A 17150-nucleotide genomic window follows, 5' to 3' on the forward strand; every position below is an offset into this window, starting at 1 on the left:
AAATGATATTAATGCCAATGTTACCGTTCTCTCACCGGTTTTAAATAAACTATGACATGATAATCTTTAGAATCAAACCGTTTGAGAAGTTCATAAGTGTTTCTTGTGGACCATAAGTTAATAGCTGAAGAGAAAAGAAAACAGATATTCTATCTGATGCATCTTCACAAAATGTGTTGAATATGTGTTGAAAGACAAGTTCCCCCAAAAATGAAACTTCAGTCGGGATGGGGATATTGTAGAACAGAGCTATCTGTAAGAGTCAAATAATGAATCAATACAAAATATGAAACTCTTCACAATACATCTAACAGCAGGTGCACATGACAAAACTACAATTACTCATGAATCATAAGAACTTACTCTTGCTTTGAATTACTGACCTGCACAGACACACAAGTTGATCCCTTCAAAACTGTATTTTACTGGAACTCAGTTTGTCCTCCTGAAACAGTACTTTTCCTGATTCACATCAAAGCTGTGAAAGTCTGTGTCACGGAATAGGATGGAATGAACCCAAGTGCAGGCAGATGAACGGTAAAATATCAAACCTTTATTAAACAGAACACATGGGAAGACATAAACAAAAAACAAGGCAAAACAAAACTTCCCACAAGGTGAAAAAACAAAACAAGGTATTTAGAGTGACAAAATAAACTCCACAAAACTTAGGACAGCAGCCACGGTAATGCAAAACCACAAGGACAGTTATACAGGGGCAAATTCAGAGAGTACAAATAAACAATGAACCGTCAAGAGAAAGAGAGACACTTAGGCTAGATAAATGGAGACATTAACGAGGACTAACTACACAGGGAGAGTGGCGGCAGGTGACTGGGATGAAACGGTAAGGGAAAGCTAACAGGAGGATTGCACAGGTGAGAGGAATGAAACCCTAAGGGGAAGATGGACCAGGGCCGGTGACGGGCAGGTGACAAGACTAAACACTAATGGCATGGGAGAGGGGAGGATGGGGCTAAGAGACATGACAGGAGGACACGTGGCGCCAAGTGACAACAGAAGCCATGTGTCTTCAGACATAACACAACAGAAACCCGAAAGACGTGGTAATGTCTCGACTCTGCCCAGGGAGCTGGAAAACTCGTGACAGGAAGCCCTGACAGTCTTCTGCTGACTGAACAGTCACTGTGCTGGAACCATCAGAGCTGAACACTTTGGTGGCGTACAAAGACAGAGCCTGAAAAGCCATTCTCTGTGTTAAACTAACTATAGTGTAGGGGATTTACAGTAAAAGATCCGTAGAACAGTTATGATGAATGAAGACAAGAGGTCAAGAATGCAATTAATAGAAGAAAATTTCCTGGAGAAAAAGTTTGTAGTTTTGTCAGCAGAAGTCAGCTTCAGCACTCTCAAGGAGTTCAACAGGTCGACCTGCCTTACATCCAAAATGCAGTATTTAAGCTAACAAAGTCAACTAACTATGTCATTACTTAGGTGAATCAAGCTCACATGATTGGTTAAAGATAATCACTTCTCAAACACTTCTGGAGTCACCAGACAGGACACATAGTCCTATAGATTATAACAGATGACATGCATAATGTTTTGATAGCCTTTTTATTACTTGAGGTTAGGGATTTTATATAATACTTGAAATCTACTTGAAAATGTAAAAAAAATGTGGGGCTACTCCCATTGTCTTACATTTGTGTATAAAATATTTTGAATGCAAAATAATTAAGCTACAGAGAAAATTTTAATTATTGTCTTGCTTCTCAAAATGGAAAGAACCAAACATAATTATACAAATTATACTACGAACTGGCAAATGTCTTTTCAAAGTTTTCTGGTAGGGTCACAATTTGACAAAAGACTGTTTACTCGGCGCTAGAGATGACGCAACCCACTAAGGGTGGAGCTATTCCTAATCATTACATTTAATTATTTATTCAATTTCTGACATTAACTACAGTTTTTAAGCAACATTTAACCTTTTAAACATTCAAATAAAATGTGTACATGTGCACCTAAAATGTCAGTTCTAATTTTTTTAAGTTTGACATGGTCTATTGTAACATAGGTTACACCAGCATACCATTATTGTGTTTTTATGTGAAATGTGTACCTGTGTAGACAACTTGTTATAGTATGACAAGACCTTATTCTCTTGAGCAAAATAAGCAACCTGATATAGTGTATTGAATATCTTTCATACATTTATACCTTGATATTTATATTTCAGTCTACATATTTTATTGTGTCTAGAATTTCTTTTATTGATTTTACATAATTATACATTATGATACTTTGTTGAAATTTGACCAGGTGGGGTTAGCAATAGACATCAGGGCATTGACAGTTTTTTATAGTAGAACAAGATGCGGAACGAGCTGCAGTATCTATTCGCAGGTGAAGGAGTACTCTGCCTCTGAATGATCACCTGAAGAAAAAGAAGAAATGTTATCAAACCGAAATGAGCTGTGGTACATACGCACAGAAAATCACAGTTCTATAAACAAGATACTAGTATAGGTCACTGTTAAATAAAGCCAAAGTAAGATCAAAAGCTATGTGTTGTCAAGCTATGTACAGACATTTTCATATTATATTATTAATATTTAAGAAAAGATAAGAAACAAATATAGTGTGTAAACAGTGTGTATCACATATTTTATGAACAAAACTGGCCTATGAAGTCTTACTTGTTTGGTAGTAATCATAGACTTTAATGACAGCAGGCTTGAGGTTCTTCACTGGAAGAACCTGCTTTAATTGTATCTGATAATTCATTGTAAAATTTTGGGGAACCTGCCGGAGCGTGAACAGAAGAACACAAACTTTTCATTCATGGGCATTGCAGATCAAATGCTAATGAAAAAAGTATAAATGATACATTATTATAATATTTGATTTGGATAAATTCGAAACAGCTCAAAATATGAGAAAGGGGAAAACTGTCTCACCTCCTTCAAATACACAATGACATGATCATCTTTAGAATCCACCCTCTCCACAAGAGGTGCAAACATCTGAGGTGTGCCAAGCTTTGGGGAAGGAATTATTTCATTATTAAAGTTATTTTTGTTAAGACTTGCCTTTTAAGTTATTACAACAGTGTTCTTTACTATAAAAATGATACATATGAACATTTAACTAATTTGTGATTCCTTTACACGCACCAAAGATGTTTCAGCCGTGAATCCTGATAAGAGTTTAATATCCACAATGACCATGTTAGTATTTGCCTGTGGACCATCATATCTGCAAAAGATTCATGAAAAGCACTGATTTCTCAAATACTTCACACAATAACATACAAACAATTTAGGTAGGAAATATTTTACAATTTGAAAATGGTACTACGAAGATAGAATTTGTTGTGTTACTCTCGGCTTTGATTTATTTTGTATTATAGTTTTCAAAGTGAATTTATGTATTCAGTAGCATCTGATGGACAGGCTGAAGCTAAAGTCATGATCATGTTTTTTACGTTCAGGCGTGTTCTTACTTCACAGAAAAGGTCAAAATATGTTGTTGTCCGAATGATTTTTTGCAATCAGCTTCAAATGTAGCTTTAACGGTCAATGATTTATTCTCACTGGGTGTGGGAATGTTGTAGAACAGAGCCATCTGTAAGAGAAGAATGAAGACAGAATAAAGAGCAAACACAGAAACATGACCAGAGATACTTTGTGCTGTTAGAAAAACACTAGAGATAAATAGATGAGGATATTCTGACCTGCACAGACACACAGGTCGTTCCCTTCACTTCAATACTGTATTTTCCTGGAACGTTGTTGAGTTTCTTCTCCTGATACAGTAACTTGTTGTCCTGGTTGACATCAAAGCTGTGAGAGTCTTCTGCTGACTGAACCGTCACTGTGCTGGAACCATCAGAGCTGAACACTTTGGTGGCGTACAAAGACAGAGCTTGAAGAGCCACAACTGTGTCCTGATAACATCACAACATCATCATTACAACATGAAAATACATTCTGTGTGTAAAAACAAACCATATGTGTTCACCTGTGTAGAGGAGAATCCTCCATATGAGTTCTGCTGCTTCACAAGCCAGCTGACAATCCTGTTAGCATATCCCAGATCAGCTGTAGTGACTGAATCTGTAGTGAGAACAGCTAGCAAAACATATGAGCTGATCTCCACTGCCAGAGAACCAGAATCATCACTAGATCCCATCTGAGTCCAGTGCAGGAGACCTCCTTTACAAAACACACACCAAATGAGACATGAGGAAACTCAATTATGCTAGATGCAAAATGCAAAACATGTCTTTATGCTAAACATGTCTTTATGCTAAACATGTCTTTACCATCTGAAATGGCAACAGTGTCGAGCTCCTTTAAAAGCCGCTGGCGGGTCTCCGTGTCTCTCGCCAGACTGAAAGTGTAGGCAAGCAGCGCAGTGCTGTAAGTGTTTTTAAGATTCCCAATGATGGACCTCAAACAGGACAAACCTTGAGTGACCACAGGATCCTGTTACACAAACAGAGAAACAGCAGGTGTGTGTCAGTGTCATTCTTCTAATAGTTTCTACTGTGTTCTCTGGAGATGAACTTACTGTCACTGGAGTCTCCAGTTCAAGCAATGATGCAGTGATGTAGGCAGTCATGGTCACATTATCATTTACTCCACCCTTCACAAACACAGATATAAACAACACAATTTGTACTTCATTTATTATTTAATTTTATTTACTTTAATACTGTTTAATCATCAATCACAAACCTTCATTCTGTTGTTGAATAAACTTCCCTGTTGAATAAAACAGCCATCTGAACTTCTTCCTTTTATTAACCAATCCTTTGCACTCTGAAGAACATGTGGATCAATGAAGACGTATTTCTGTGCTTTGCCAAAAGATCTCATGACAAAAGCTGTCAACCTGAAAATGTGAAATTGAAGAAATTGATCCATTTGTTTATTGTTTATCTGATATAATAGTGAGAAGGAAAAGTAATTATTCACCATGTATTCTCATTCCCATAACCAAATGTGCTGTATGCACCACTGTCATGTCTGTAGTTCAGTTGTCTCTGATAACCTGTTTAGTTTGACAGTTATTAAATACAGATAAACAGTTTCTTGGTAAGACAATCAGTTTCAAAATGACTGATTCTTATTAATTCTTCATTTAAGGACATTCTGATTTGTTCAAGCATGAGAATAATACATATGTGTTTCTTACCACTCTTTAAGAAGCCTGTGGCTTTCTCTCTGATGTTTGAGGTGAGCTGGTTTGTGTTCTCCAGATACTGTAAAATGTAAATATTGGGAGAAAGAACAGCAATGTTTTGTTCTCCACAGCCGTACGGCATCCGTAATAATCCATGAAGATTCTGCAGCGCACGACCCAATATGTCTCCTGCAAGAGGAATGTAGTGAGTCTATGTGACAAACGTGACTCTTCATTTCTGTTTGTGTATTTAGAGTAAATTTTACCAATAACTGAAACAGAAGATCTGGCTGATCCCTCTATCACATCTTTAGGAAGAGTCAGATCAAGCTCTTCTGACAGACTGTTGCCTATAAACCAGACAGATGAAAACATGCTAAGGATCTGAAGTCACATTAAGATTTTAATGTGTATATTTAATATGTTAACAAACCCTTTGGACAGAGTAACCAGCTGTGAGTCTCTGTTTTTTCAGTTCCTTCAGCCTACAGCAGATAATAATAATGTTAACATATATTCATATAAGTCACATGATGATCACAGATCAGTTGAAGTGTGTGTGAGAGCTGTTGGAGGTGAGCTCACCTGTACAAGGAGACTTCGAGTAACTATGTCAATGCGTCCTCTCTCTGGCACGCTCACAATCTCATTGTCACACACAGTCTGTGACTGCTCTGCCTCTGCACTCACTGTGATATTCAACACTCCTAGAATACACAAAACACTTTCAGAAGAATGATAAAAAAGAAATAAACTGAAAAATAAGTCGCTTATTGTGTCTGAAACTGACCAAGAACAGAAGGAGTGAGAATCCATTTAAATGTTTTTCTTCCATTAGCACATAGACAGGATGAATACTGATCATCAGAGGAGGCTTTAAGAGTGAAGTCTGAGGACGGAGCTGGAGTTACTTTAACCTGTCAATGACAGATGGAGGATTAGTTCAGATGTGATATGATGTGAAATGTGACAGAAGATGATATGAGAAATTTCACCATGATGCACTTGGACAGATAGTTGAAGACGGTGGCCTTCAGCTCAAAGATCTCTCCACGGATGATGGAATAAGGCAGAGAGAGCTCCAGGAAGAAGGGCTGGAAAACTGTCAGCTGAGCAGGAGGAGCCAGACCCAGACCTTTAGAGGACAGACAGAAGACATCCATTTCCCAGGTGGTTATGGTGTCAGGAACCTTCACAGGAACCTGCGTTGATCCTGAGTCACTGTGGAGGAGATATTATAATATTTGAGTCTGATATTAAGTTCATTACTTTTCAAGTCAAGATCATAGACCATTCCAGAAAATAATATAATCCATGATCCATGTGGTACAAGAAATGATATCCATCCTCTGAGGTTTGATCATTCGCAATTCAAGCAAATCATACTAGTAGGCCGAAGAACGATTACTATGCCCTAAAGGTATGTGAGAAATTTTGCTGGTCTGATTTATCCATTCTTGTGTTTACATCTTCATATTCTGTAGTTGCTGACGAATCATACTGCGATACTGATTTTACATGAACATATCACACAGAATTCATTCACAGATATTCTATAGCAACTTAAAAACCAAGGCTTAAAAGCACAAGAGTTTTAGCTCTTTAAAGCTGATTTTGGTGGACACACAAATTAATGTAAAGAGACATTTGATGGACGTGTTGAGACTTTAGGTGCCATTGTGAAGCTGTTTCACTAACCCAACTTCAGAAAGTTGCCAAATCCATGTCTCTGGAAAGATGCTCCGTACTGTCACTTCAGGACTACCACCATATCCCATTCCAGACAGACTATCGTAATGCATATCCATTACTGAAAGGGAAGAAGAGATAATTTAAACAATTTATCTGACATGGTGCAATTTACAGTCTATGTTCACACTTTCCCATAATGTTTCACTTGTTCATCTTTGTAAATTTAAGTAGCCTTATACAGTATATAATGATATAATAATGCCATCATGATGACATTTTTTACTTGCCAGCTAATGTAATTTATAATCGTATTTATTTAGCTTGTTATCAGAAATAATCTACAGGGAGTCTATTCTTTGCGGGGGTCTACCGGAGGTCAAGTTTGGGCAGTGATAACAGATAAACAAAATGGAAAAGGTGATTTTACTGCAATCTGAAGAAATAAGAATCTGCTGACAGCAATGCAATTTAATGCACATAACCATGTCTTCATAGGTTAGGGCTCCATGATAAACGGCAAAGAACACTAAAAGCTACGATTCTGTTTAATGGTCAGTTTGTCCGTACAGCACGGCTCTACAATCAGTAGGAATGCTGCTTCCTTTGAAAGCACTGAGAGTTTGAGTCGCTTATTCGAAAAAGCAACACCCCTCAAACATCATCCTTATAAATATACTTTATTATCATGAAAATACCTGAGAAGGCATGAAAAACAGTGATAGAAAGATGCACATCTTTCCTCAAACGAGGCATGTAGGGTATATTTGAAGTTTGTGTGCGAGAGCCCAATGCCATATTGCGTGCTGTTTATTGTAACTGCTATTTTTGCAGCCCGATAACTGTAACGTACAGTTGCAGCTTTCGAATTGTTATTGCGATACTTTTATGTCATAAGCCGTTGGGCCTGGACAGCGCTGCATGATAACAAACACACGCGCGCGCGGATAAGCCGGTTACATTGTTGAAAACATTTGGGATACTGGAAGTACACACGTAAACTAAATAAATAAAACTGTCCTAGTGAATTTTGAGCAGTTTAATTTAAAATTTGTATATTGTGCACATTGTGCGTTAATACTGGTGGCTTCCACATAGTATTTGTCACAGTCACCAGCCGGAGTGCCCTTATGCGCTACAAGAGGGCACTCTCCACTTCCTCCGGACTGCCAACACACACTACATTTCCCATAACCCTTTGCCCGGACTCATCAGCCAGTATTGAGTTCACCCATGTCCAGTGCTGGACTGGTAATCTGGCATACCGGGCAAATGCCCGGTGGGCCGACGCACTTGGGGGCCGATATAATATAATATTTTTTTAATCAGCCAACTACCGGCCCATAAAGCAGGGACAGCAGCTCATTGGTTCATTTTCCATACTGACACTGGGCTGGCCCAATCATCTCTTAACAGACTCCACCCCCCCCACCCCCCAGTTTCTCGTGTCAGATGCAGTCAGTGACTTATAGAGTGTTCACACCAAACGCAGTAAATCGCGCTATTAGCGTCTATTTGGACGCTTGAACATTTTGCTTTTACTCGCTTCATTCGCGTCATGGAGGGGCTTCTGTCAGGCGGCGCCCGTCTAATTGCGAAATGGCGGACATGGATTTAGTTGAGAGGATAGCTGCGCATTATGTGCTATGGAAGGCTGAAGAACGACGTAGACTCGTTCGGCGCCATGTCTGGGTCCATCAAATGCTTCAGAGGCGCAGTCCTTTATTGTTGTTTCGGATTCCTGCCTCCGCTCGCTATGTCATAATCACGTCCCTACTAGAGCAAGCTCCTGGTTCGTAAACGCGAACATGTCATCTGCGCGATTCAATCGCCCAGCCAGCCGACTCCTCGTCAGCGCACACGTTATTTAAACAGCGCAAACCGTACACTCAAATGTACAATAAAGAAACCCCTCATTCCTAAAAAACATTTACATTTGTTTACATTTACACAAGTCTATCAGTTTTTCCCTACAGAAGACAAAGGAAATCAGGATGAAATGCATAATTTTTTTAATTATTATCTTTAATAGTGTACCAGTAAACTGTAGTGTTTTGCATCGATACTTTGAAGAACTTCTCATATGTATAGACTCAATACTATAGAGGCTACGGAAAGACCTGTGCAAAGCAGAAACTTCAATGACTTCCAATATCGTAGTCTTGAGGAGCACGCCAACCTCCTGGAAATTATATAGGACAGTTTACATGTTCAGGTAATTTATTTTATTATTGTAGTACGTTTTGCACCTAGCCATTTTACCTCAACTATTTATGTTAATAATAGCAGAGGTTTATGGGTAAAATGTAAATGAGTGGCGCCAAATGAACATTGTATATGTTTTAATTGGTCAGTGCAGCGGATTGGTTGGTGCCACGCTGCCCATCGGTTGGCGATAGGAAATTGAATCTCGCAGATGACATGTCAGCACGGCGCGAGCTCTGTAATACCCCGCTGTCTCATCCCACTATTGGATTGTTTGGCTTCCCTTAATAACGCTCAATTTGCGCGAATCCCACCACAAGTAGGTATAGGTCTATCACCAGGGAGTCAGTCAAGAGAGAGTGAGTACACTGGTCCACTTGCACTGGTACACTGGTCCATGGCACTTAGTTCTCAGCTTTGTAGGTTTTTGGGGGAATGGTAGATATGCATATCTACAGGGACCGCAAGGATGGTGTACTGGTTGGTTGTGTCCGACCCATTGTGGTGGGCCGGTCTGAGTAAAAATGCCAGGGCCCTTTTTTTGTCCCAGTCCAGCCCTGCCCATGTCTTGTTACTTGTTGCACCTCTGCCTATAACACGTTTTCACAATCATCCATTTTTCTTAGTATTGACTTAATTTCTATGTACGTTGCTTGTTTTTGTTTTCATTATTCCAGTGTTTCATGCCATGCCCTGCTCTTGGACTATTTTATGGACTGATTTAACAGTGTATGACCTTTGCCTGCCTTTGGGTTACCATTTTCAATAAACTGCATTTGGATCCTCACCTCATGAAAGTTTTAAAGAAGGTTTGTCTATTAAATGCAATTGTTGTTCATTTCATTATTATTTAACAGGTACCCAATATGTAACAATCATAACAACTGTACCTCTATAATCATTCCTGTGATAAGTCATGCCATTGTATGTCACACATGCAGGTGTCCGCACTTCCAAATTTGTTGCCATCTTCAATCCCACATTCTGTCAAATAGCAATAATAAAACAAGTTACATTCAATAATCAGTTAAAGCCACAATATGTACATTTGGAAAGCCAGGTGGCGCACTTTCAAAACAACAACGAGAAGCCAAGCTAAATTACGTTATGTAGGAAAGTGGAATAATGGGACATGTCGATTTCACCATGCAGAGTCGTATGGAAATAGCCCATCATGCTCATGGACGAGGTAATGAATGTATTTTATTTTATGTCATCAAAATGAATTAGCTTGCAAGCAATGTGGAATGAAATGCAACGTATGCTGTATACAGAAGCTGTATAACCACTTCTGGATTTGCGTGTTGCTGTAGTTTCTGAACTGAAGGTATTGCGGAGCAGCGGATATTAAGTCACTGATATACCACAAATACAAGCGAGACAAGGGCCATTTTTTTATTGGAATGTCTCTAGATTTGCACATTGGGAACATTCCCGATAATGTAAGTACACAACTGCATGCAATATATCACACTGTGCAAGTGATTTTTCGATATTTCACAATACATTTTTCCATATTGTGCCTTTAAACAATAATCACGAAATGTTTTATATAGCCTAAAATTTCATTTTATTGCACGTGTATATAACAATTTGTTATTAAGTAGGATAGAAAATCATCACCAACTTCATCATCACTCACATCAACCCTTTTGTTACCTTTATGGTTTCATATACATGGTCTACTCCTCCAGCTCGACGGGGTCTCACATGCAAACACGGTTGCTCGTCTTCAGTTTGGTAAGGATAATGTGATGCTGATTGCACTGGCAAAAGATGAAAGATCTGTGACAGGATCACAATCACTCATTATTCTTTTCATAACATTATATAACAGCTATATCATATTTTGTAACATTTTATAACACAGAACACATCATTTTCGTTCTTTGTTAAGGTGTGAATGAGATTTAACACAGTGAAACTGAATCTACACCTTCTCAGCATTCAGACGTTTTCCTGGTTCCAGGATGAAAACACTTTTATCTACAGCACTGAGAGCACACAGTGAACCAGACTGAGCTGACAGCTGAAGAGTGTTTTCTTCACCTGGAACTGATGCAGTAGGAGAAAACTGCACAGACACCTGTGACCATAAGATATCACTTATATGATTTCACTCTTGATGCATCACATTGAGCATTAATCACTTAGCATTGATGCATTTTTTGTCACCTTGTTATTAAAGCACTTTTCAGTGTTGTAAGTTTTACTGGCAGCGACCACATTGTTACTGGGCAGAAGACAGTACGCTAGAATCTGTACAGCTGGACTCAGATCTGCTTCAACAGACAGTTTGAATGACACTGAGCCACTCGCTGCTCCATCAGAAGTCTTAACGTTAACCTTCTCATATCCATGATGGACTATCACTCCTCTGGACAAAACCTGACACATACACACAACATCACTGTTCACAAACTGACCAGAACACAACCCATCAATACTGTTCAACAAATCACAAAGAAGTATCTACTCACCATGTAGACAATGTCCGTGTTGAAGTCATCAGTAGTTTCACCAATAAAATCATATTTAATAGTGACTGGAAGCTCAGAACCACACTTTAAAGGTTCATTATGATGTTCTATACTCAGATCACTTAATGATGGTGTATATGCAGTGGCCGTACGAAAGAGCGTAACTATTTTTTCATCCTTAGAGATATGAGGCGTGCCAAAGTCATTATAAAACCTTGGATATGCACTTGCCTGAACAGGAAGGAATAAGAAGTTACAAAAAATCTGTATGCATTAAAGATAAAAAGAGAACTGAATAAACACAAACTACAGTATCATACCATCAGAGAAATATCACTTTGAGGCAGAGTTGATGTGTTTAGAGAGAAAGCAGCCAGTCCATCACTGTCTGTAGTGAGATTGAACAGCAGTTCTGGGGACCAGTTTTCTCTTACAAAAAGATACACGTCTTTGTTAGGAACTGTCGTTCCTTTGAAATCTGTACATTTGATCTATTAGAAAAACAGACAGGAGTACATTTTTGTGTACATATTTATTAAACTAAGACAAAGTGATTTTTAGCTTACTTTTCCTTCTATAACCGATCCATGTTCATACGTTGTGGGCAGGTCAGTAATTGCGACTTTGCCAATTTCATAAGTGAGAGATATAGATTTAGATTTTGTCATGATGGTCTCTGTTTGATAAAGATTTGAATTAGTTCAGTTCATATAGTACAAATATATTGCAAACATGTGCATTCATCTGCTCAGTCACTGCTCACCTGTCCCTTCTTCTGTTACTTTCACCTCAACATTAAGAGAATTATGTTGTTGGTTGTTGTTTAGTGTAAAGGCAGACACATTAAAGGAATGGATAGCACAGCCTGTCTCTTTCATCTAATGGTAATGAATGGTAAAACAGAACATATAAAGAGTGATTTCACTGGTTCAAGGAAGGAGATACATGTGAAATAAATTTTTGTACTGCATACAGAGAACTCACAAACCTCTGTGGTGTCATTGATACACACTGAAATTATGTTAATGTTAGAGGAGTAAGGTGAAGGATTTCGACACACTTCTATCCATGATTTACCAGCGACAGGCTGTCCATATGTGTACCTGTAAAAATATATAAGTATATAAGCAACTGATAAATCGATTAACAGCAGAAAATTGCAGGAAACAAAACATGTTACTCACTTTCCACAAACTTTTATTGTCATTTTCTCATCAACAACACTCACTGTCTCTGGTGCTTCTACAGTCACTTCAAACTTGGGCAAAACTGTGAGTAAAGTGAGTAAAGTTTTCATGACTAGTCTCAAATGTTTGTCTCAAACAAACATGGCAAGTTGTTTGTTATTGTAACCTTTATTGTAACCTACCATATTTTTTCACTGAAAAATCAAAACTAATCTCTCTTTCACCAATGTAAGCCTTCAGTGTGTATGTGCCTTCACGAGCTTCTGGATTTAAGTCATATGAACGCTGTAATATCCAGCGTGTTGAGGAAATATTTGTCCATTGACCGATTCTGTTCCTCTGACTGTCCTGTTAAATACACAATGACACTCTTAAAAATAAGTATTTTTTTTGTCTTTGTGCCGAAGAAAAGTTAATCAGACTATAAAAAGGAAGAAAGAGATGGTTCTTTGAAGAACCTTTGACTGAATGGCTTTAACCTAAATGGTTCTTTTATGGCATTGTTGTAAAGAACCTTATAAGCGCCTTTATTTTAAAGAGTGCAGATATCAAAAACTACATAAATCTTCACTTTGAAGAAATCTGTAATTATTGTAAGCACAACAAGTGCAAATATAACAGGCATTTAAAATGGTAGAATTGAAGACCCTGGGACCTTAAAGGGTTTTGATATTGGCTTGCGATTCCAAAAATAGGGGGTAGACAAGCCCATGTCCCAACTCTCTGTTTAGGAATACTGCATCGGCTGCAGAGGGAAAGAGTATCTTTGAAACATAAAAGGAGTAAATGTCTAGAGTTACTTTGAATTTCAAAAGTTGGACTTAAAAAAGTAATTCATTGCAAACCCTAAATATTGGCAGAGAAATCTATGTTATTGTCCATTTTCGCCAGAAAAACACCTTTTCCATTTATATGATATCCACAAATATACAAAATATCACAGCAACAGACCAAAGTGCTTAATGCGTTGTCTATATTTGTCTGGGTTCATCTGACTGTACAAGAGATTTTTTGTTCTTACCTCAAGCACCACTGTACTGTACTGTAAATGAAAGACCAAACAGTTACAAAACCACTTATGAATAACATGATTCAAAAGTATTGCAAAAAATATTTTCTCATTAGGAGCATAAAACGGAAATCTTAGATTATAAAATAAAGATGTTTTACAATTTGAATAAACAAGTACAAGAAAAAAATGGCAGACCTGTTGTTCAAGGGGTACGAAATTTTTATCCATGGTAACAACTCTGAAATGTACTGTAAAAACAGAAATGATAAAGTAAAAACATTTAGGATTTTTATCAATTTCTGTCGACCCATTAAACCTTTACAAAGATTTCAAATGATTCATTTACAGCATGTATATATTTACATAGGCTGAAGAAATGTTTGAATGTGAGAACACTCTCCCAAAGCGTTGGCAATAGTCCAAAGAACAGAGCATTTACCATTATCTTAAAAAGGTTTTACCTGTTTGTCCTGGATTATAGATGGGTTTATCAGTCTGAATAAAGGTCAGAGGATTGTAGTGTCTAAACATCACTTTTCTCTCGTCAGTCATCTGGAACGACTCCCCCTTGACTTCCACCTTTATTTTCTTCACAGATTCATTTTCTAACAGTGGAGCCTGATGAGAAATAAAGCTCAGTGCTCATCCAAACACATTCTATTTACAAACAATGAAAAAAACATTGATAAAGCAGACATATTTTGATCTGATTTATCATCATGGACAGACCTGGAAGTTAAAGCAGCGGTGAAACTCTTGGTCTGTTTTCTCCTGCAGCAGTAATGTGTTCTCCAAATCAGTCACTAGATAAACGTTCATTGTGAGACTTTCATTGGGCTTCAGGAGACTTGCACACAGTTTGGCTTCAGATCCAGACTGCATCACAGCTGGAAATGTCACCATGAAAGAGCTGTTGACAAATGGCAATTATAACAATACTGTATACTTTCATATGCGTCTTGACTCTTGTCTGCATACAATTAAGGTGAAAAACTATTTTAAATAAGCTGAAATGTGTTTTATTAGATTTTTATTTTTAGTATACAAAAAGAATCAGAATAACCTTTGAATAAAAAGAATTATGACAATGATCAAAAGTGACTTACGGCCCTGATGTGTGTCCATTCACAAAGATGGACAGAAGGGAGAACAGCAGGAGACCTATCCAAAAACAACCAGCATTAGGAGCCATGGTGATGACCGGTCGATGAAGCCCGTGAAGCTCATGCACTGTGTCTTTTAAAGAGTCTCTCGTGTTAAAGGTTAGAGGTCCTTCAAAAAAAAGATTATTGACAATCTGATTAATGATTCAACCATACAATCAATTCAGAATGAAGACTATTTTAATGCCCAAATGTTTGGCTAAAACTTTCAATTGTTACTCTTGTGCACAGCAAAATATTAGTATTAAAAGTAATTGAACCTGATACCAAAATTTACAGATAACAGTGAATATTGCTGCAATAAAATGAAATAATGCATAGCTTTATTTAACTCTGTTGATATTGTTACACTACATATTGTTGATATTGAGGTTCAACTCAATAAAGTGCAATACAAATGTTTTTATAAATATAGATTCTTTAAGTATATTTTTTATGAATATAAAAAAATATTTAAAAAAAATAAATCAAACATTAACATACACATTAAATTGTCTAAACAAACCGCCCTAAGAAGAAACACTGAGGCCAATGACCCTCTTTGCTCTTTGAATAAACAGTCCAACTGAAGGTCAATCTATAACTACTCAGTCTGAGTAAACAGAGTAAGAGTTACCGTAAAGTGAGGTTGCACAGTCAAAGATTTACAAATATAAACGAGAAAAAGAAATTTACCTGAGATTATATATATCATCTGGGTAGTAATCACATACTGTGTGTTAAATGTTGATTTGTGTTGAAATTGGTTGATTTTACCCTGCCTGTCAAAAGTCAGGTAACCTGTCACTCAAATGGTTCTTTTATGGTCTGGCAGTCTTGTTGACATTTATGTTTTACAACTGTTCTGACCCTCCCTGAGCTACACACACAAAATAATAATTATACACATTTTTAAATGTATATTTGAGTAATGTAATTCTATAGATAATCATTTGTGGAAAATATATGTTTTCATCATCACAATATGGCCTCTCTGCATTATTTTGCTTTCCGTGCCTGTTGTTTAAAGCAACTGGGACAGATCCAGCAAGGACAGTACGCGAGTGAGGGATATAAAGCACCTTTTTGAGAAAGGAAGAAAACATGAGAACACCAGGGTACACATTTAACTGGTAAATAAACTTATGATTTAATGAATACACAGGCAACTAGACGTTCTTTAACTTTGTTGCTGAAATTATTTGCCACGCCAGTGTGCCACAGCCCCACCTCAAAAAAATGTTTACCAGCCACCACTGGTGTCTATGTAAAGTATCAAAAGAACTTTAATAAAGAATCACATCACATTCGGGCCAACAGCTAAGAGAGCATCAACCCACCAAACTCAAAGTACAAAATTATGCTCTATAACCCCCATTCACACACACTCCCAAACACACATAAACCGATGCATTGCTGGCTCCCTTACCCACTACCGAATGTGGTGCAGTACCCTCCCCTTTCCGTAGAGCTACACCGCTTACATCTACACAACGGAGAATCGCATCACCCGCGCTTTCAGGAACATTTATGTGATTGATCTTTTAACGCTTTCTCCACTAATATCGTTCTGTATTTATCGTCATTTGAATGCTTTTCGCTTTTCTCCCGCCAAAGACGCGCCGCATGAAGAGCAGTAGACACGTGCTTATTTTAACAACAGTAGTGCAGACACGCAGAGGAGGTAAATGGACACACAACAGTTAAGTACGTTGTAAAGCATTTGTATCATTCACTAGATAAATGTTCATTGTGAGACTTTCATTGGGCTTCAGGAGACTTGCACACAGTTTGGTTTCAGATCCAGATTGGATCACAGCTGGTAATGTCACCATAAAAGAGAGAGCACAATTACACTCACCTAAAGGATTATTAGGAACACCATACTAATACTGTGTTTGACCCCCTTTCGCCTTCAGAACTGCCTTAATTCTAGGTGGCATTGATTCAACAAGGTGCTGAAAGCATTCTTTAGACATGTCGGCCCATATTGATAGGATAGCATCTTGCAGGTGATGGAGATTTGTGGGATGCACATCCAGGGCACGAAGCTCCTGTTCCACCACATCCCAAAGATGCTCTATTGGGTTGAGATCTGGTGACCATTTTAGTACAGTGAACATATTGTCATGTTCAAGAAACCAATTTGAAATTATTCGAGGTTTGTGACATGGTGCATTATCCATGTCAGAGGATGGGTACATGGTGGTAATAAAAGGATGGACATGGTCAGAAACAATGCTCTTGTAGGCCGTGGCATTTAAACGATGCCCAATCGGCA

At 37.9% G+C, this 17150-nt stretch overlaps 1 protein-coding gene across 1 annotated transcript; it reads right to left on the minus strand.

Moving 5' to 3' along the window:
* Positions 1-533: 533 nt before the first annotated feature.
* On the minus strand, positions 534-14970 carry LOC306908320 (alpha-2-macroglobulin-like). The gene is made up of 34 exons (XM_079481082.1): positions 14834-14970; positions 14457-14637; positions 14189-14345; positions 13923-13975; positions 13737-13757; positions 12898-13063; positions 12713-12797; positions 12517-12631; positions 12292-12406; positions 12095-12204; positions 11849-12019; positions 11529-11759; positions 11224-11436; positions 10985-11134; positions 10708-10833; positions 9939-10032; positions 6853-6964; positions 6150-6375; positions 5945-6071; positions 5740-5861; positions 5588-5639; positions 5421-5504; positions 5167-5343; positions 4947-5022; positions 4707-4863; positions 4540-4614; positions 4292-4454; positions 3988-4181; positions 3701-3913; positions 3470-3591; positions 3141-3222; positions 2925-3005; positions 2664-2769; positions 534-2401 (listed from the first exon to the last, which is right to left on the minus strand). The coding sequence occupies exons 1-34, from the start codon at positions 14917-14919 to the stop codon at positions 2361-2363; spliced, it is 4284 nt and encodes a 1427-aa protein (XP_079337208.1). The 5' UTR covers positions 14920-14970; the 3' UTR covers positions 534-2360.
* Positions 14971-17150: the final 2180 nt, after the last annotated feature.

The sequence above is a fragment of the Barbatula barbatula genome (assembly GCF_947034865.1).
Source record: "Barbatula barbatula genome assembly, chromosome: 19".
NCBI lineage: Eukaryota > Metazoa > Chordata > Actinopteri > Cypriniformes > Nemacheilidae > Barbatula > Barbatula barbatula.

Bases quoted from the DNA above. Each gene is read 5' to 3' on its own strand.
- LOC306908320 (XM_079481082.1), bottom strand. From the start codon at position 14,919: ATGGCTCCTAATGCTGGTTGTTTTTGGATAGGTCTCCTGCTGTTCTCC. The intron at 14,346-14,456 runs GTCTGTCCATGA...ATTTCTCATCAG, and splicing joins ACCGCTGCTTTAACTTCCAG to GCTCCACTGTTAGAAAATGA. The intron at 5,344-5,420 runs GTAAAATTTACT...TTCCTCTTGCAG, and splicing joins ATCTTCTGTTTCAGTTATTG to GAGACATATTGGGTCGTGCG.